We start from the raw sequence: 21,395 nt of genomic DNA on the forward strand, positions 1-21,395 counted from the left end.
TCAGTTTTATTTAGTTAGTTAAAGGCTAAATAAATAGATCCATCAGTGAAAAACAAAAGCAGTCTTATATTAAAAAGAATAATGATCAAAAATGAAATCAAAAGAAATGCCAAAACACATTAAGTGTGAAGCACATTGTGCAGCAGTTCATTTATTGCCTAGGTTAGAATTCTTATCATTTTTATGTCTTAATCCATCATATTTAGATAAATACTACCACTGATACTAACGCCACATATGTAGGATATCAGCGCTTTCCAAAGCAGTGTAATGTTTCCACCAACAAGAAACAACCCAATTATTTTTAAATGCATTGTTTTTCACTCTCTGCGTCTATGGGATCAGCTCGGGGCCAGTCCGATTTAAAAAAAGAGATAAATATAATTTATACTTGTATGTATTATTTTTTATAATTATACAGCTTTGCTCAGGCTTGTTAGCTAGTTTAAATGGTTAAAGTTAGCAGGTGGTTTCATTAGAGAAGAGCTGTCCATTATATTATCATCTGCTCCATCCTTGATAGGGTCGTGAAGGGAAACACAGGGTGCAAGGTAAAAATACACTGGACAGTGCTTAACGAACCGCTACGCCACTCAAGCACCCTAGACCTCTCCAGTTCTTAAAATCCATGATATAGCCTTAAGTACGTAGACACAACAACACAATCTTTTTACCCATTTCACTTTCATTTTCTCATTAATATGGAGTCGCCCCTAACAGCTTTACTTCTAGCAGTTTGATGTGCATTCTGATCTTTATTACTGCAATGTATTATTAAGTGTATGATGTTACACTCTGTGAGACAGAATAAAAATAGCTTGTTTATGAGCCGAGAAAGATAAAACATTTTTAAAATACAAAGATAGTATTACAATGAAAATGTTTCAGACTTGTTTCCACTTTTACAGTTAGCTGATATCTACATCCATTATTCTCAACATTGCGAAACAGAAAATAATTTTAACCAGCAGTTATTTCAAACAATTAAATGCTTTTTTTTTTTTTTTACTACATTTGATTTTTGTCTAAGATGTTCACTAACAAGTAGTTAGTACATCTAATACCATAAATGTAGCACATGATTTTTTACATCTGGTAGCATCTTTGCAGCATATTGGTAAACAAAAAGAAGGCTGAATGAGATTTAGGTTCAGGTTTCACAAGCTTTAAAACATCTTTTATACAAATGTAGAAAAGACGGCTATCGTGGTCAGACTGTAGCTCTCAAAGAAGAGACTGAAAGCAATGTCACTACAGGCTAGTTTTGTTTAGGCCAGACTGGTTGAGTTACAGAGATCCATGGCATCTTTAGTCACTGTTCACTGGTAAAAAACTCCTTGTTTAGACCGGGGCTTTCCATCTCAGCATTCCAAAAAATGGTCTTCAGCCTACCTTCAGATCAGCAAACTAAACCAACCGGTCAGGGTGTCGCTCTAAACAGCTCAGCCTCGGCCACATCCCTCTGCGCCAGGATCACGAATATTTCGTAGACCCGGAAGACAGCGAACGCAGTAGCCACCAGGCATGCGGCTCCCAGGATGTACCACCAGTTGAAAAAGTCGAAGGAAACTCCCTTGGCGATGCAGTACAGACTGAAGCACACCAAAGCCACCACGGAGAGGATTTGGACACACAGGGGTGGCCCGGACGATGGCTCCTTTTCCCCCATCTCTGAGTTATTGAGACCTGCAGACTGGACAAATTGACCTCACTGCAGACACCCAACACACCCGGCAAAGATCTTCATTCTGTCGGGTTGTTTTGAAGATTTAAATGAAATGTTGACCCACAGTGGAAAGCTAAACTTTATATACAGATAATCTTACAGATTAAGTGTGGTGAAATCTCACCGTATGTAAATCTGAGCTGTAATCTCAATCTGAAGTTACAGAGCTAAACTACTCTAGTATGGATTACACCTCGATCGAGCTTTTAAGAGAAACACACGCTGGTGTTAGCACAATCCAAGCAATCAGGGAGAGTGTGTTAGCTTAACAGATTAAAGCAAGGATGGAGATTTTACAGTGTAAGCTAAAAAGACTTGCTTTTTATTTACCTGTAATAAGAACAAGTATTTGACACCATAGTCATCAAACCATGTCTTGATGGACCTAGACCTAGCTTTGTGCACAGGGGCACAAAAATACTGCAATCTTCCACAATCTCTTACCATAAAGTTGGAAGCTTATAACTGAGTTTAGATATTTTATTTTATACAGTACACCTGCTATCAGTGCACTCAGTATTTAGATTGGGAAGGGGTGATCCGCAAACTTTTGGCCACAAGGCGTATGTTTCCAAGTGACATTTTAAGAAGTTAAAATCCCCTTAGGAATTTCATTTAGCTGCTCCCTTATTTAGGGGTGACCACAGGGGGTCTGGTGCCCTTCCAGATGCAACCCTCCTAGTTATATTCAGGCTTTGAATCATTGAGAGTGCACTGACAAGTGTGCCTCCTAGTGGCAAGACTCTTTCGGCCAACCCTTAGACATTAGCCAGTCTCATTGGGCTACCATACTTCACCGCTGCACCACCCAAGCGCCCTGGTGAACAAGCATCCTGTTCTCAAAATATGGGTAAATATGGGTAAAATCGTTGGTGTGGCGTAACCTTTATATAAATATAAAAAATGTACATAAAATAAAATTTTTAAATGTATAATAAATAAAAATAATAAATAAATAAAAATAATAATAAATAAATAAATAATAAAAATTAATAAAAATATGATTTATTTTTAAATAAAAATATATATAAAATAAAATATAAAATATGGGTAACATTGTAATGTCTGTCTACAATGTCTGTGCAATATTTTTACTTAACGTATATCTTTTTGAAATTTAACATATATTTTGTCTTGTATATGCTCTTTTTTTCATATTTTGGAGCTTGAGAATTGCAATCTCGTTCAGCTGTGCACTCCTAGTTGTTTAGTCTGAATGTCAATAAAGTTCACTTTGACTTTTTGACTTCTTGACCTTACAAAAGAAGAAAAACTGCAGAAGTGAAACTAATCCAAAATGCTCTTTATGGTGGAATTGACATGAACAAACATACATGTGCATCATTAGCAAACACAACAGACTCATCATGTGAACATGAAGACAAATTCAGTGAACAGAGTATATTTAACAGATTCTAACATTAGATTTCTGTATAAGAATCTCATTTGCTCAATAGTGTTTTGGTTCCAAAAACATAAAAAAACCCATTTAATTAGGAAATAAAGAGAAATTTGACATCAGATTTTCATTGTTTTGTGCTGATGGTCAATATTGAGGAAGTTCACAGGAAGTGAATTATTTTACACCTGATGTTTGAAAGATGAAAATTAAAAGTCTGCAAGATCAACCACAATTGTCAAAACTACTACTAGAGGACAGGCCTCTCCTGGTCGACAGGAGAAGATCTTAGGTTAAATTTAAACCCTTACCTACTTGGATACCTTTGATTGGTTTTAATCACTCAGGTTTGAAGTGGGACCCCAAATGGGTCACCTAAATTCCACACGTGGCCACAAGAGATGTTTCTTTTAATACTTATTTTTAATTAATTTTAATTCCTACCACAGCTTTATCCCGGTCAGAGTCGTGCTGGGTCTGATTTCCCACTGTGCTCGAGGCAGGAATTCACCCTGTACAGGATGCCAATCCATTGCGATGCCTTGAGTATTCACCCATAAGACACAGCCAATCATGTCTGTATGGAAACGCCCGACCGACTGATAGCACCACTGGGGATTTGAATCCTTGATCCCAGTCGTAGGGGGCTAATTTACTGCTGCACCATGCATACGGGAATATTCTATAGTGTTGATCAGACTCACTTTCTGTGAAAACACTGATAAGCTTCTGAATGTCCTCTACATCACTTCTGCTCCTTCTGCTGTTGAAATAAGCCTCATCACATGTTATATTATAAACTGTTGTTTTGCTAATGCATTTTAAAACACTATTTTCACTGTTCGCCAGGAAAGCCTGTCACCTTTTATAGACAAAACCCAAGAAAAATAAAAATCATTAGCTCATTAGAATCATCCAGCTTTCTATTAAAAACCTAAACCTGATATTCAGCCTATAGAATAAAACCGAACGTTTGGCAGTCTGCACACGCCATAAATTACTGAAGTTAAATACACACCATTAATCAGAGCTTTGAACTGATGCACTGCAGTAAAAACAGGAATGTTACAGACAGTGAGTAGCTTACAGTAGTTTCTTAATCCAAAACAGACCCAACCCACCCACACCCACCACATTGCATAGTAATTGTATGAAGTAGTGCAGGTTCCTCATACATCAGTTCTCCAGCTAGAAAACCAGAACAACATGTGTGTGATACTTTAACCACCAGGTGATGCTGTTGTATCATAATGTACTTGGTTTCTGGTGAGGCTGGAGGACCTCGAACTGCTCTCCATGTCATTACATTAAGACGTTTATCATCATCAGAGTTCATCAGAGTTTATCAGTGATGTCTTTAGTGTTTCTGCTGCAGCCATGTGCAACTAACTACATTTCAGTCTCTCAGGTCCACAGTGTCCGATCCGAGGCCTCTAACGACACATCCGCGATGTCATCTCTTTCTGCAAACAACCAAAATAAAACTGCACATTAGTAAAAAATAAATAACACGTTACAGCTCTAGAATTACTGGCATCCTTAGTAATGAAGGATAAAATGATTCATGACTTTATGACTTGACTAAAGGAATGACTAAAAGAAATACTTTGTGCAACCTTCAAACACTAACATGACAGTCATCTCTAATACAAAATATCTCTAGATCCTCAAGGCTACTGGATCCTCCTTTTGGGACTCTTTAACTCAGCTTTTCGGGGACTGGGAACCTGTTAAAACATGATTCAGTGGTCATCAAATTTATTCATATGGAATGAATCATTGCTTTGCCAACCAAGACATAAAACATAGAGGATTTTATTTAAAGTCTCCTGGTACGTCATTAAGTCCTTAAGGGCATCACATTAAACATCATCCACCTTAGTTAGAAGCGGGCATTAAGTTTTTTTTCTTATTTTTATGCCAAACATTTTGTGGTGTCATGCGTTTGTAATTAAATATTTTTTTGGCAAGGCTTTAAAACAACTGATTGACATTAAAATGGCATTTAATTGTATTTTAGAATAACAGGGGATGTTAAGATGCTGGTCTACATACTGGTCTGCAATTCTTCAACTATGATTCCTGTAAAGTTTTTGTCCCACTATCATCCTCCTCACTGTGCATGGGAGTGAATACAGTTGCATCATCATTAAGGCAGGTTTAATACATCTGAGTATTTTCAAGAATGCAGCTATTAAAATGTATTATTATCATTTCCTGATGGAATTTATAAAACTCAATTAATTCTTTGCATGCAAATAAACGACTAAATGGAACTTGACCTCTTTGTCACCTCATTGTTGCTCCCCATTTAGTAAAATGGCCAGTTGTCTTTTTTTTCTCCTACATACTTGAGTCTTCTGGTCTTTTACCACTGCACAGTATGGTAAAGTACGTTGTCATATGCGTTATCTTAGTGACCCTCAGTGCACTTAATTACCTGTACTAAATTTCATAACGCTTTGACAAATTGAAAACTCCTGAAAAAGCAGAGATCTGTAAATCCAATTTGACCTAAATTAGTCTGAAAACAGCACAAAGACATTTTACCTAGTTAATTGCATTGCTGGAACAGCAGCATGGCAAGACTAGGAACTAGAGGTGGACAACAGTGTCTATAAACAACAGTGTGTGTATGTGCATATGAGTGTGTGTGAGTGCATATGAGTGTGTGTATGTATATAAATGGTGTGTGTGTAGTTTCATAAGGTGAAACAATAAATATTTATTGTACAGTTTGTAAGTTCAAGAGAAAATATAAACGACTGCTTTCTGCTGTTCAGATGTAGCACTCAGCCCTGCTCTGTTCCCACTAGTTGTCGGTGCCTGTGTGTTCTTTTCCCACTGCTTAATCATGAGGAGAGCGTATGATAGTGTAGAAAGCGCTCTTTGTTCCCGCTGATGGTGTTAATGTGGCCTCTGTGCTGGGCTGTGCTGTGGCCACTAAACTATTACGCTGCCACAGACGTAGAGACGATCTCCAAAAAAAGGCTTTTGTTTTGGGGTTTTTTGTCCGTGTGATGCAAACTCCACACAGAAAGGAACCAGACCTGCATGGGAATCGAACCCAGGACCTTGCTGTAAGGTGACATCCGTATTTCTCTTTATGTATCAGCTTTGCTTAGTAGCTAGTGTAAATATGTTCCCCCTCTTGCCCCCCCAGTACTCACCAGTGGCTCCAGTTCTTTGCGGTCTATGAGGTTGAACTCTGTGCAGAAGTAGTAGAAGTGCTTGTAGCAGGTGTTGACGTGCGCCTCGGCTCCCATCAGGATTATTCGGTCGAAGTGGTGGATGTAGACGTGGACAAAGACACGGAAGAGCCGGCACAGGATTTTTTTACAGATCTGAATGAAGTTCTTAGGGAACGGGATTCCTGAAAGAGAGGCAGAGAAGGATCAGTTAATCTCACTCATTTAGACATAACGTAAAACAAAGTGGTCAAAACTGACCGGTTCCCTGCAATATCACTAATCACTGACCAACCCAAGACAGCTATAAACAAAAGGTTCATAATAGACATGGTAAAAACATAGATTTTACTTTAGTTTAAACAAACCAATGCTGTATTTTGTCACTTATGAGCTTCTGACATGTTTAAACCACCCATAGGATGACGTTTTCACGGTGATAGATGATGATTAAAGGTGGGTTTTTCCACCTAGCCGTAAATATGGCTTCAGATTTACATCTCCAGTTTAAGCACACTTACAAAACATACTAGCATGCTTTGTTTTTATCACCTTCAATCAAACCAAGCCAAACTAAAACACTCCGCTGCACAGGACTGAGCTGCCTGGGCTTAAAGATCTACAGGATGTTAAACCTGAATTAGTTCTGACCAACAGCACCTGATGTTAGCCTGTGGTGAAACAGGATGTCCTACCCCCGCCAATTCACTACCAAAAGGAAATGTCCCGGTGTGCTGAAAACAGAAAAAAACCCTGAAAAATGTAACCCAGAGCTGGTACCCTTAACTTTAAAAGCTTAATGGATCATGAACGCTCAATGAGAAAAGCATCCTGTTCAAACACCTACTGTGTGGGGACGACAGATGACTAGAGGACCAAAGACCTGGACACCATCATGTAAATGTACTTACATTTTCAATGTTATTTCAATTCTAGTAAATGTAGTTTAAAAAAAACATATATTGCTAATTTGATCGTTTTTTTACTTTAGTTTTTTTTCATGAAGTTAATTGTGTCCAAATAATTGAACTTGATTTTGTTAATGTATACTATTCATGCCGTTCCAGTTTAAATTAAATACACTATTTACTCCATTAACTAGATATTACAGCTATACAAATATGAACAAACAAGTCACATTTATTTAAAAAGTCTTACAACTGTGGCCAAATACAATCCAAGTGACTGAAGACAATCTGCCTTGCTCAAGTGTCCAACAGTGGCTTGAACCAGTGACCATCTGATTTGAGTCCAGTACCTTAACCGTTGTGGACTATTAAATGTGAACCAGACAGCTGGAGTATTATATTTACATTTACATTTTCGGCATTTAGCTGATGCTTTTATCCAAAGCGACTTACAGTACTGTGACATTATACAGTCTAAGCAATTGAGGGTTAAGAGCCTCACTCAAGGGCATTGGTGGGGCTTGAACCACCAACCTTTCGATTACTAGTCCAGTACCTTAACCACTAGGCTACAACTGCCTCCATAGAATCCTAAAATGTCTGATAAAAAGTAATAGATAAGAATTCATTGGGGTTACAGAACTGAAGGTGTTTGGGTGGTGCAGTGGTCTATTACTCCACACCGACATCTGGGTTCGAATCTCAGCGCTGTTTACACAGACGTGATTGGATGAGGGGGAGCCCTGCGATGGACTGGTGCCCTAACCAGGATATTCCTGCCGTGCACCCAGTGTTTCCAGGTGAAACCAGACCTGCCACGACTCTGACCAAGATCAAGTAGTTGATAAAAATAAAATGAAATAAATTAAGTGAAAATTATATATGAAAATTCCACTGTACTAATTAATAATTACTAGTTTAATTGATTAAATATCAGAATAATAATTTCAAATTTCTTAATAATGTTACATCAGGCGAACTGTCTGAACACTATATATAAGCTATACCCACATGTGTAATGTTATGCTTTATATTATACTTCCATTAATAATACTACATCATGAAGAATGTGCAGCACTCGAAGAATTCTAGACGCTCACAGCGTGGGTGGCGGTCATCCTCGGGAATTTGGACAGTACAGTAGCACTTTGACTGCAAAGACTTCCAATTTAAATCTGGAGGGTTCATGGGATCAGGGGAGGCTTGGTTCCATGGGAAGTGGAGGTTACGCACATGCAAGTGTGTGAGAGTCAGCAGGGAAAAGTAGTGAATACGAGAGCGCTGATGTCCAACAAAAGCTCCTCTAATGTCCTGAGTGTGAAACGATCATTGTTTTCAGACTGGCTGAAACACAGAGCCTGTTCAAACGGCAGCAGGATAACAATAACTCACTGTTGACGTGCTCTTCTCTCAACATTTGCTTCAAAATGCATCGCTGTATTGAACAAAGTGCGTTTATAAAACCTTATATCCTTTGTATGTGGCGTAATGTGATTAGCGCCACATAGCTAATGTGCCATATGGTGACAGAGTCAAAGGGGTCAATTATGCTAACTTGCTAATCATTAGCATCTGTGAGGGCATGTACTGTAGGGGGGGCAGATGGGCACGACGAGACTGAAGCTGGATGTGTCGCTCTTTTTTATTTTAGTCTTTAATACACACTGTTCCTTTTGAAATGATCCCATTGGTGCTTATTTAAAAATAAAGAAATAAATACAATTTCCCCACAACTCTCAAAATCACAATTGGCTCTCTAGTTCCAAATGACCTTCCTTCAGTCCGTTTTCTGAGATTAGTATTGTACACAGCTTTCTAGATTGTAAAGCTTGTGGCTCAGTTTAACAGTTGCAGTTAAACTATTTATATGGACACAGAGAATTAACTGGGTCCAGATTGGGTCTATTAATGCGCTAACTAGAAATGAGAAATGTAAACTAGTCTAAAAAATAAAGCAGCAACTGGCCACATCATGAATGAATCCATGTAAACTTAGCTTCACTAAACGCGGTCTTCAGTACAGTTTTATCTTTTTTCCCTTCAGCTTCTCCCATATTTAGGGGTCGCCATAGCGGATCTTTCTGGCCCGCGTACCGTATTATGACTTCACCAGACCAGGGTTTTACATTTACAGCATTTAGCAGACGCCTTTATCCAAAGCGACTTACAGTACTGTTACAGTATACAGTCTGAGCAATTGAGGGTTAAGGGGCTTGCTCAAGGGCCCAGCAGAAGCAACCTGGTAGTGGTGGGGCTTGAACCATCTCAAGGCTGATAAGCACTTACATAATATGAGAGGCCGTTCAGCAACACACCCTCCCACTGTCCTAACACATACACACATCATCACACACCATCAGGTCTCTTTTTCTCATGGGATGAAAACAAAATCCAAATTGAATAATAAAGACAAAACGTGTGAACAGTTTGTCGATTAGACTTCGAGTAATGAGGCTGGTAAAAAAAACTAAAGGACAAACTTGGCTTAAGAGTCCATACAGTCTAAATAGTGAAGATAATGAGTGCTGTCTGAAGGAGGGAGCTCGTCTGACTGTCCTCTTATTATCGTGCCCTATATTTATAACACAGAGAGAAAGGAGGAGGAAGAAAAACAGAGAGGACAAATTTAGGCATCAAGATGCTTTCCAACTAACAGCGACTAGCAGCGACAACATTTAAAGAATCAGGAGTGGTTCAAACACACTTACAATGTTTAAGCATACACAGGGGAGCTGTAATAGGAGTGGTGATGGGCATGATTCCAGGGGTCTTTAAGCAGAAGTGTGCCGCTTAAACTGTACTATTTACAGTAATTGTACAGTTATTGCATGAATAAAGTAATAATATAGAGACAACATATTCCATACAATAACCACAGGTGATTCCTAGTCCTGTCAGTTCTCCTATCACCCACTTATCACATTTAGATGCTCAGTTCTCTCAAAAAGACTTTCTCACGTGGTTTCTCACACTAAAAGATGAAGCAGCATCTTCTCCACAGTCAACTACCTCATCGTAAGGTCTCAGAGGTCATGCCAACTTTTAATTGTCACAGCACATCCTGCAGGAGCTTCCTGTTCCTTATGGAAACCCCAAAAAACCTCTGAGCAAAGCGGCCACTTCCTCACACATGACTTCTGACTTATACATACCCATACATACCCAGCAGCGCTACCATGCACCCAGTGCTGGAAGATTGGAAGAATTGGAAGAATTGGAAGAATACGTTTTCATTGGAATTGCAAAAACACAAACACTTGACCTGTCTGGTCAAGATGCTGTCATAAGCGGTGGTTCATACACAAAGGGCATAGCGTGACTATCGTACACAGTGCAATTTTCTTGGAATCCACTGCTTGTTGCATAAAAGGAAGCACGCAGCCTGCTGTAATATCGGGTGGGACAGGTGCTACTATGTGGGGGTGGTGTAAGCAGCAGAGAAAGTGCAATCATTAATTGTTTATGACTAAATGGGAAGAAAAGGAAACAAACTCTCTTCTGAGCAACACGGCTCCAAATGTTATTTGAATGTCGATCACTGTCAGTGATTTGATGAGATGCAGCTTCAAATTTAGTGATTTCAGGGTTTCTCCTGCCAAACCAAATGTGGTAACACCCTTTTGCCACAGAAATGCCCTTCTTTAAACACGTTGGACACAATAATATCTGTAGCAAATCTGTAGCTAATGTTCCACACACCTTAGAATACGGAAACAACTGACCATTCATAGTACATTTATCTGTGTACACAACCTATTAATATTAAAAAACAAGAATAATAAAATATAAAAATAAAGTAATTTTCCTTTGGTAACACAGTCAAATGTTTTAAAAGCAAACATCTATTTAAAATTTTAGAGTCTAATTTAAAATGTTAATAAATACCACAATCCAAATGATGACACATTGCATGGAACACAATGTAAGACAGCATCATTATTGTCTGAATCTATAACAGCCAGGGTAGCTGATCAGAGCTGTGGTGAACAGGCTGTGTGTTTCAGAAAATCCTTTTAGCATTAGCAAGGTTAATCCTCTTAGCATTAGCCTGTGCAATGGCATCCTTAATACGTGAGCACGCAGCCCTGATACACGTCTGAGACCGAGACGAGAGTTTGATCAGCCCATCATATGATTCCTGCCTCTTTTTGGCTCGAGTGCCATGTGTGTGTTTACCAAGAGAGAAGCCACGAGGAGGAGAGAGGAGCTTCTCGCTAATCGAGTGTTTGTGAAGCAAATAATTACATAAGAGGAATGTGAGAAACACACACAGCCAGAGGGTGAAACACACACACACACACACACACACACACACACACACACACACACACACACTTAAAAGCTTTTCTCTGTAATGGACTTCTGATCAGAGACATGTGCTGGTACCACATACACAAGCACCTGCACACACACACACACACACAACAGCACATCATACAAACACCTGCACACACAACAGCATACACACATTTACATTCATGGCATTTAGCAAACGTTTTTATGCAAAACGACTTACTACTGTGACTGATGCCAAGCAAGCAATTGAGGGGTAAGAGTCTTGCTTAAAGGCCCAACATTGGCAACTTGGCAGAGATGGAACTTGAACCAGCAACCTTCTGATCAATAGTCCAATAGCTTAACCACTAAGTTACCTATTCTCACATACTCTCACACATACACCTACACCTATATACCCCTACTCACACACAGTAGGGGATTTTGGAGATAGACGGGACATTGTGTTCCATGGGCGCGGAAAATCCCAATTTCTGACTGACAGGTCTCTGCACTGATTCCTTTTTACCTGATACCTATAAAACAGAACCTGTCAAAAGTTAATGCACGGTTCAAACGTGCCTGACAGATCTATGGAGAAACGATGGTGAATTTGTAGTGAATGCCCCCGACCCGACTCCTTTTCATTTAATTCACGGATACTCTATAGGTAACTCTATATGTACTTTATAGGTAAATTCCGTGTCCCGTGTAATACGCAATTTGCTGTGAAATGTTAACTTAAAGGTTTGTATTTATCGATTTAACAGTTTTCATTCATGTAGCATTCACATGTCTCACGTTTGCTGGTTAATTTGCACTATGAGGCGTCCTCACAATCCTACGGCAATTCAGTGAGCAATCGGTTACACAAAAAGTCCAAGATGTCGAAATCTGAAGCAGCTAAAAACACGACTTAGGTAAGACTCAGGTGAGTTTGGGAAAACTTCCAACCAAATTTGTGGATGGCTTTGAGACAGAACATGAAGCCTCGCACTGTCAGTGGATGTTCTAGGTTTACATTAAACTATGAAGGTAGCTGTGCTGTGTATTGTAGCTTCTATTTATTCTATCATTTAATTTACGAGTGTTATTTAATGACTTCAAAAATCCATGAAATTAAGCACATTTTCCTGTAAATTTAGTAGGACCCTAACTGTAGGTCTAAGCACTGAGTGAAAACAAACAGACACTCTGAAGTGACTCTAAACTCAGAAGTCTTCACTAATTGACTCGGACTTCTCGACACACTTCTGCGTTGTTAAGTTTCTAAAAGCTCCACATTTTCTTTCAGCCTTTCTGAATAATACATATCACCTCATATACAAACAGAGACAGGCATGATCCCGGCTAAGACGCTCACATACTAAATAATTGATGCTCACGCAGAACATTGAGAGCAAGAACACAGGGATGTGGAGAGCAAAAGAACAGCCGAGTAGTAAAGACTCTAGGTGCTGAAGCGAAGCAGGAGAAATAAAGACCCGGAGGATCGGGTTGCATTCAGAGGCTGGTGGGAGCGTAGGGGACGCGTCTGTCAGGATCTGATGGCTTTAAATAATTAAGACATTGTGGTTGATAGTGTTACAGGTTAGCAATACGTCGGAGCCTCGGAGCAAGGTCATGGTGGAAGAGTGGAGGACTGGAGGTGGAACGGTTGATGTCAGGTGGAAAGGATGTAGTCAGGAGTCATTTTAGGACCACAGGGCTTCAAATGTAATGATACAAAATATAGAATATAAAGTATAATGATAGAACATATGAAAATATAATATCATGTAATATAATGTTTTTCTTTAGATGTTTTACATTAAATATGACGACATATACTCGGCACCTGTTTATCTGGTGTGCTTGCGTGTTTTACAGCACTGTGGTGTTTTTATATCTATCTGGGACAAATATTTGTATATTTATAGACAGGGCCTTAAAATAGACTATTACATATGTCTGTATGGCTTGCCAACACTCACCCACGCTGGTAGGAAAGATGCATTCGTTGTTGATCTGCATCTCGATCCAGTCCATGAGCAGGTTCATGTACTGTGGTGCTGGCAGCGCTGTGGGCTTCTTGTACTTGTGCTCGTCCTGCCAGCGATACTCGAACCGGGGGCCTCCCGACATCACCGGGCAGCTCTTCTCTGTGCAGAACTCGCAGACGGTACCGTAGATGAGGTTAATGCGGTTGAAGAAGTCCACCACGTGCACGGCCACCCAGTCGTTGGGGTTCTCTCCGTGAGGTAGGTGCACGGCCGCTCGCAGGTCCACGCCCGAGCTGAGCGATGCCTGCGCCCGCTTGTGCAGCTCGAAGCGCTGGGTGCCGGGTTCGAACTTCCGCTTAGGACGGAAAGTCTTGTCCTTGTTGAAGACTTGCTTGAGGGCGATGGACATGTTGGGTGGGGGAAGGTGAGGAAGTAGGGAGTAAGGGAGTAAGGGACCGAGGGAAATGGGGGTGGATATGAGAAAAAGAGATTGTAGAAGAGGGTGGAAGTGTCTCAGTGGGTAGATGTTGTGCTTTGATGATTGATGATGATGGCTGGTGGCTTCCTCAGTAGACAATAAACCACTTTATATGGCATGCTCACCTAAAATGGAAATGGAAAAGTGGATAAAAGTGAAGGGATGAAATGATCACAGCTCGTAAATACATATCACTTCTGACTGGATATATTTTAAGTTCATTGCTGTTTTTCACTGATGCATAAGGTAGAAATCTACTGTATAATCTGCATTCCTTCGCTTCTTACAAATTTTTTTTTATATATCCTTTATTTGTCATATATACATATACAGTTATACAGCAGAATGAAATTCTTTTCTTCGCAGATCCCAGCTTGTTTGGAAGCTGGGGTCAGAGCGCAGGGTCAGCCATCGTACGGCTGGAGCAGACAGGGTTAAGGGCCTTGCTCTAGGACCCAACAGTGGCTGCATAGCAGAGCCTGGATTTGAACCGGCAATCTTCCGGTTGATAGCCCAAAGCTCTACCCACTAGGCTACCACTGTCCCTAATTCAGTAAATAATTCAGGTTCAGTAAATCTCATTTCATGGCCTTCACAATCATCCCGTTCTTTATCAAACCAATGAGTCATAAAATATTTTATGGATGTTATACAATTATGCAAAACAATCCACTGGCAGTTGTGATTTCCAGCAGACGGCTGCTTATACCCTTGAGGATCCACCACCACACTTAACAGTTCATTTAAAAATGAAATAAAATGTTCACAGTTAAATCACAGCTCTAATAATCTCTCTGTACAGCAGCATTAACTGTAGTTATCTAGCATGGCGGTGCCATCTGTGTGGAGATTTTGTACCAGTATTTATTTCTGGATGTAGTTTTAATTTCTGTAATTTGACAGAAATTGAAGCGTTTAAACTTATTCATCTGTGTGTGTTCTCCAAATCCCTGGTTTAAACATAACCACAGGACGGATGAGCAAAGGTCTGCATCAGCAAAACCACCACAGCTCATCAGCATCTGCCTGTCAGGTCTTAACAGGACAGTTGTGTAATGGGGGTAAACCTATAACCATCAGTCACGGTAAGGCAACACACACACACACACACACACACACACAATACAAGATGCTGATGGAACTTTTTTGACTGAAGTGAGGTGTTAAGGGGGTTTAGGGCTCTGTGCGGTGAGACATCTTTGCACTCAGGACGTGCTGCTACATGCTCAACCTTGTCTCACTGAATAACTTTCTCATGAAGTAAGATTTCTTCAAATGATAACACAGCAGGACCAGAGGACGGTTCAGACTAGCCTAAAGTTACATAGTCGTCCAATATATGTAATGTACAAGAACTACTCAGTTCTAGTTTTTTGTTTGCTTTTGTTTCGTACTGTACTGTTAATTCTTTGTTGTATAAGGCTACTGGGGCTTTAATTTCCTTTTAGGATCAATATTTATTTATTAGGATTTTAACGTCATGTTTTACACTCTTGGTTACATTCATGACAGAAACGGTTGTTACTCATTATACAAGATTCATTAGTTCACAAGTTTAATGTCAAACACAGTCACAGACAATTTTGTATCTCCCCTTCACCTCACTTGCATGTTTTTGGACTGTGGGAGGAAACCGGAGCTCCTGGAGGAAACCCACACAGACACAGAAAGAACATGCAAACTCCACACAGAAAGGACCTATCTATCTATCTATCTATCTATCTATCTATCTATCTATCTATCTATCTATCTATCTATCTATCTATCTATCTATCAGGACACTCGTATGTTTTAAAGTACATGAAGCAGTTGTCAAGCACAACCTAAATTTTCATCTTATGCTGAATAGAACTTTGTTTGGATGACAAAAACAGGTCTGCCATGGATTAGAAGAATTAGAAGCTGCTGGAAGATGTGCCACAATGTCTACAGCCAAACAAGCTTTATATTAATGTGAAGAAGCCTGAGCTCTAGATTCACCCCCTTCCTCTCCTTAAAAGCTTGACTGAAGTTTGTAGATGATTATAATGTTTTCTATTCATCAGGGGTCCAGGTTCTGTTCTCTGTATCTCAGTTCTGAATATTTATTTAACGTTTGTCATCCAATGGCTTTCTACAATCCATAATTTTCAGCTTTGTAAAGCTCACAGCGATCTTCTTTTGTTGAGACTTGCTCAATGAGGTTACGTTTATTTCTTAGTCATTATGATATCTACAATACAGGTTCATTAAACTAATAAGTTAAGAACTAGACACTATTATACTTATCCTGCTAAGTTCTTACAGGTAGAAACAGCCTTGACAGGAATCACATCCACCACCTTTCTTTTGCACACGGCACCATTCCCACAGTGGAAAAAGGCTTTTATTAACCACAACAAATCTCACTACATCCTTATTAACATAATGACTGTTTCTGCGTCTTTACAAGTTATTTGTTGAGCTAGAGGTATGATTAGTGATGAAGTGTGGTGCATTTGGGAGAACAGGAACATGGAATTCCCCAACCTGTTTGAGTTCAGGTGTTTTAAAGCTAAAGGTCAAGAGTTTTTAAATGCTTGGGTCAAGCTTGTTACATTGCCGTCAAGCTTGTTTGTCCTGTGTGTGCCAGTGACCGTGTGTCTAAGACACGATAAGGACAAAACTATTGGGACACCCGTTTTGATTATTGAATGCATGTGTTTCAGCCACAACAGTTGCTAAGAGGTACGATAAATCACTTGTATAAAATATTATATATGAAATGTTTCCAACTTTGCAGCAACACTTTAGGGAAGGTCATTTCCTGTTCCAGAAAGCTCTATAAAGACATAAAGAAAAGCTTGGTGTAAAGAAACTCCAGTGTCCTGCACAGATCCCTGACCTCAGTCCCACTGGACAGCTTTGGAATGAACTGGAACATCAACTGAGGTTTTCTTGACCAACATTAGTCCCCAGCCACACAAACGCTCTTTTGACTGAATGGGCACAAATTCCCACAGACACAAAGTCTTCTTAGAGTTCACAGAGTTTACTCGATTTAGCATTGTTTTTGAAATGGATGTCCAGTCCAACAAGATCGTGGTCATTTGTCCACATACTTTTGACCATGGTGCCAATAATTTTAACCACTGGTTTTAAGGGTTGACATGCAGTTGGTCCTGCATGATAATGGGATGTCGTCAGGCCCGTTTGCGCTCTTTGATATACAGGAATGTAAATGACTGGGATTGGTGGAGAGCTGTTAAAATTCCTCCATTTGTGATGACACCCCTGAAACAACCCTCAAACAGAACCCAGGGTGAACGGCACACGTTCTCACTCATACGTTCATTACAAATCTCACCTGATCTGTTTAATTACTGCTGTGTTATTCTGGTTTAACCCTCCGCTCTGGCTGAAAGTGAATCCTGCTGGGTGGTGGATTGTTGTGTGTGTGCAGTGTGTTGATACAGTGTCTCCGCTGAGCATGAGCAGGCTTTATTAGGACCACACAGATGGCACGTTGATTCGGGATTTTTCGTATGTGGTTCAGTGTCTGTGTGTGTCTTAGGCTTATGAATGAACTCATCTTTACAGCATGTTGGCAAAGCTGGCACATAACGAAACTGCACCCGGATTAGATGGTAAACTGTTCATTCTGTACGGAGTGATGTTAGGACTGGTTTTAGAACAGCCACCTTCCATTTCTAACAGAGGAACAGTAGGGTCTGACTGTTCCAAACAGGGTTGGTGCACGGGCGAGAGTAACTCCTTATGCTAAATTATTCTAGTCCACATACCAGACTTGGTTTTTGGCATACCACACAGTTTTTATGCCAGACACTCTTCCTGACCCCCATTTCCATCAGACATTGGCCAATCATGTACGTCCAGACTGATTGGTATTAAATCAATAGTTAGATAAAATGTTACCAAAGAATAAGTTTGGAAATCTGATTTGTATCAGCATTAAACCCGGTCAGTAAATTTCAGGACAAATGAGAAAGCTACTTCATAAGCCTTTACAGCAATGCCTCATGGGAGTACAAACAGGCTGGACAGCTGACAAAGCAGGGAAAGAGAGATCAGAGCTGGATTAGATGATCAGATGACTGTTATCGTAATGCTGAGGGAAAACCTCTCTGTGTTTGACCAGCATTCACACGTGACCTGGCCTCCGTCCACATCTTCTCAAATACGTCTCAAATACGTCCAGACAGACGGGGAAAATCCGGACAGTCTGCTTACTGCTTAATGGTCATGGCACAATGCTGTGTCCTCACACTGTTTTGGCAGGGCAGGATATGTATAACGAGGCAGGTAGGGCAGGATATGTGTAACAATGCCAGTGCATAATGACATGGTAGGTGGGCATGATACTGTAATCCGCACCCCCTGCTGATCTATTCAGCAGTCGGGCCAGTTACAATGAGACTGTTATTCTGGGATTTGCAGGGCTGCTATGATTGCATAACAAATACACAGCAACAGCACAAGGAATAAAACAAGGAATGACAAACACTTCGGTTCACTTTACTAAAAGCTTAATATCCCTCTACGTTTACAAGCTGTCTGATTTCAGTAGCCCAGAGGCACAGGAGCAACATGAAAAGAGACGTACACCCATTATTCAGTGCACTGTAGATCTCTATTCATGCTGTGAGTCAGCAATCAAAACTGTCAATGTTTAACCTGCAACCGGTGGCCTCATTGTGAAATAGGCCATGACCCGGGCATTCCTGTAGCCTTAGTAATGGTTGTCTCAGAAGAGAAAAAGGTGCGAGACAGACAGGAAGTAGTGACAAAATGTGAGACTGCTCATAACAGACTATCATATTAGATTTAGCTTTAAACCTGAAATAATTCAGGGCAATGGTTTGCCAGGTTTACTATGAAAAACTAAAATGAGCACTGGGAAAAATCACCTACTCAGGTCCACATCTAACTGTTCAGTGTTTGTTTCTGATGCTTTAGGCAAACAGTAGAAATAATTGGTACCGGGTCCAGTGGGGCCGGTGTCGAGACATTTTTCGTGTGTCACAGTGAAACCACCCTCGATGAGTGAGTTACCCCTGCTTAATGACCCTTTTCCTGAGGGGACCCACCTGTAAATCCATTAAGGGGTTGTGGTACCACTCGTTTATTGCCCTCCAAAGCTTGTTTTAAGGGTTTCCTATCTTTCTCAAGTCAGTTACGGTGACAACAAGTTCTCAGTTCTTCACTATGTCTGTTCGATCCATGTTCTCTGTTGTGGGTTGTGGATATTTTCGTGCCTTTCATTTCTTCTACCATGGTCAAGCATTCTGCACTGGGGTTCATTTTGAATTCTTGCAGTTGCGGCGCTTCACCTCATGTTTCAGTAGTAAGGCCCTTCTCGTCTGTTACAGGATCATGAACAGTTTAGGGACTTGGCACTATTGTAGAATGCCACTTTTCCAGCAAATAAATTTGACAAAACATTTAACCTGCTAGAGAGGCCGAAATCACCTTGAAGAGCAAACATCCAAGTTTTCATTTCTTATAAAAGTAAAGGAGGTTAATAGCTGTATATCAAATAAGAAAGTAAGTAATAAACATACATAACTGTAAGATACTAACAAACTTTATGAAAATGAAAGTTTACTGTAGCTGTTATTATTATGTAAATTAACCAATAGATCTGTGTAGCCATTGTAGATTACATACAATAAAAATATATATTGTTAATACCTTGCGTGTAATTTTATGTCTAAATAATGTCTAAATAAAGCACTGAAAGTTGTTTATGTGACTTGAGAAATAAAATCACATGTAAAAAGTTAAAAGTTAGAAACACGTGTTGCATAATGCATCCCCATAACAGTATTTACCTTCAGTGCAGCTCCTTCAAGTGACTTTAATTAAAATATAGTCTCTCAACATGAATACACACTCGTTTCACTGCTAGTTTGAGTCTATTTTAGTAAATAATCCTGTTATTAATGTAAATATTTCTCATTCTCTGCTGTGTGCTGTTACTGTCCCCACAACACACACACACACACCAACTGAACAGCCTCACACACACACAAAAACACCAACAACTTCCATAACTGAAACCATACCACACTCACATCTACTAACACCAGTTTAACACAATCCTCTGCTGTTATTTACCTTCGCTGTATTTAATTCCAGTCCGGTTTGTAATCCCTGTGGTTCGGTGAACTCCGCTCTGCTCTCTGCGCACACGTTACGAGGAGAAACGTGTAAACCCGCACTAATTCTAACCTACTACATAGTACACACAAAGCACAACGAGCCCTGGTGCGGACTGCATACTGTTTAGTAGGGAAGTATGGATGTAGCCATGGGAACCAATCGCGTAGAACTGTGTTAGGAGTGTGTAGTGCGCATGCTCAGTACGCGCCACATAGAAACATTGGGTGAATGCTAGAAGTTACTAAAGCTTTGCTACTGCGCCACCTAGTGGACACCCGGACATTTCACTTTCACATTTACATTTTCAGTTTTTATCAGACGCTTTTATCCAAAGCGACTTACAGTACTGTGACAGTATATTCTCTAAGCAATTGAGGGTTAAGGGCCTTGCTCAAGGGCCCAACAGTGGCAACCTGGCAGTGGTGGGGCTTGAACCAGTGACCTTTTGATTACTAGTCCAGTACTTAAACTAGTCCTGGATTACTAATCCAGTACTTTAACTGCTAGGCTACAACTAATATAAATACAACCCTTTAATTCTACATTATATATAATTAAGTAGAATTATATGTGTAGTATATACAGTATGTGTATGTATTTGCATGTGTGTATATGTATGTATATGGGTATATATGTGTATGTATATATATATGGCTATATTGGCCTCATGGTGCAATATTGTCACGTCACTTTACTATTTAATAATTTAATTACTATTCAATTTTTACACTAAAACTATACCTCATGCATCATTACAGTTACCAGTTTTTCATTTTATGTAAATTACAAGAAATACTTAGTTCTAGTTTTTCTGTTTGCTTTTGTTTTGTTTTGTACTGTTAATTATTTGTTGTATTATGCTACTGGGGCTCTCATTTCCTTCGGTATCAATAAAGTATCTATCTATCTATCTATCTATCTATCTATCTATCTATCTATCTATCTATCTATCTATCTATCTATCTATCTATCTATCTATCTATTATAGTATATATAAATATAAATAATACATAAATTAGATTATGATTATTATTAACTATATTTATTTATATATAATAATGATCAATATAGTAGATAGATAGATGCTGTTACAGCAGCTCATGTCAGACAACAAACAACTTCTTACATACATACAACATTCACTAACTATAAAAACAAGCAATAACAATTCACAGTAAGATTCTATATACATGTAAACACTAGTCTTATGGTGCATGCATAGCATACAAAAATGTAGGTATTTATTATAAATTATTATGAATTATTTTGAATGATTATGAGTTGTTGAACAGTCTGAT

The 21,395-nt window shown here is 39.5% G+C and overlaps 1 protein-coding gene across 1 annotated transcript; it reads right to left on the reverse strand.

The window, feature by feature from the left end:
• Positions 1 to 4,290: 4,290 nt before the first annotated feature.
• On the reverse strand, positions 4,291 to 20,141 carry LOC134303321 (MOB kinase activator 3B). Its single transcript, XM_062988685.1, has 4 exons — positions 20,053 to 20,141; positions 13,470 to 14,081; positions 6,296 to 6,498; positions 4,291 to 4,588 (listed from the first exon to the last, which is right to left on the reverse strand). Exons 2-4 carry the CDS (start codon positions 13,885 to 13,887, stop codon positions 4,559 to 4,561), a joined length of 651 nt encoding a protein of 216 aa, XP_062844755.1. The 5' UTR covers positions 13,888 to 14,081; positions 20,053 to 20,141; the 3' UTR covers positions 4,291 to 4,558.
• Between the last annotated feature and the right edge of the window lie 1,254 nt (positions 20,142 to 21,395).

This window comes from Trichomycterus rosablanca, chromosome 26 (assembly GCF_030014385.1).
Source record: "Trichomycterus rosablanca isolate fTriRos1 chromosome 26, fTriRos1.hap1, whole genome shotgun sequence".
Lineage (NCBI taxonomy): Eukaryota > Metazoa > Chordata > Actinopteri > Siluriformes > Trichomycteridae > Trichomycterus > Trichomycterus rosablanca.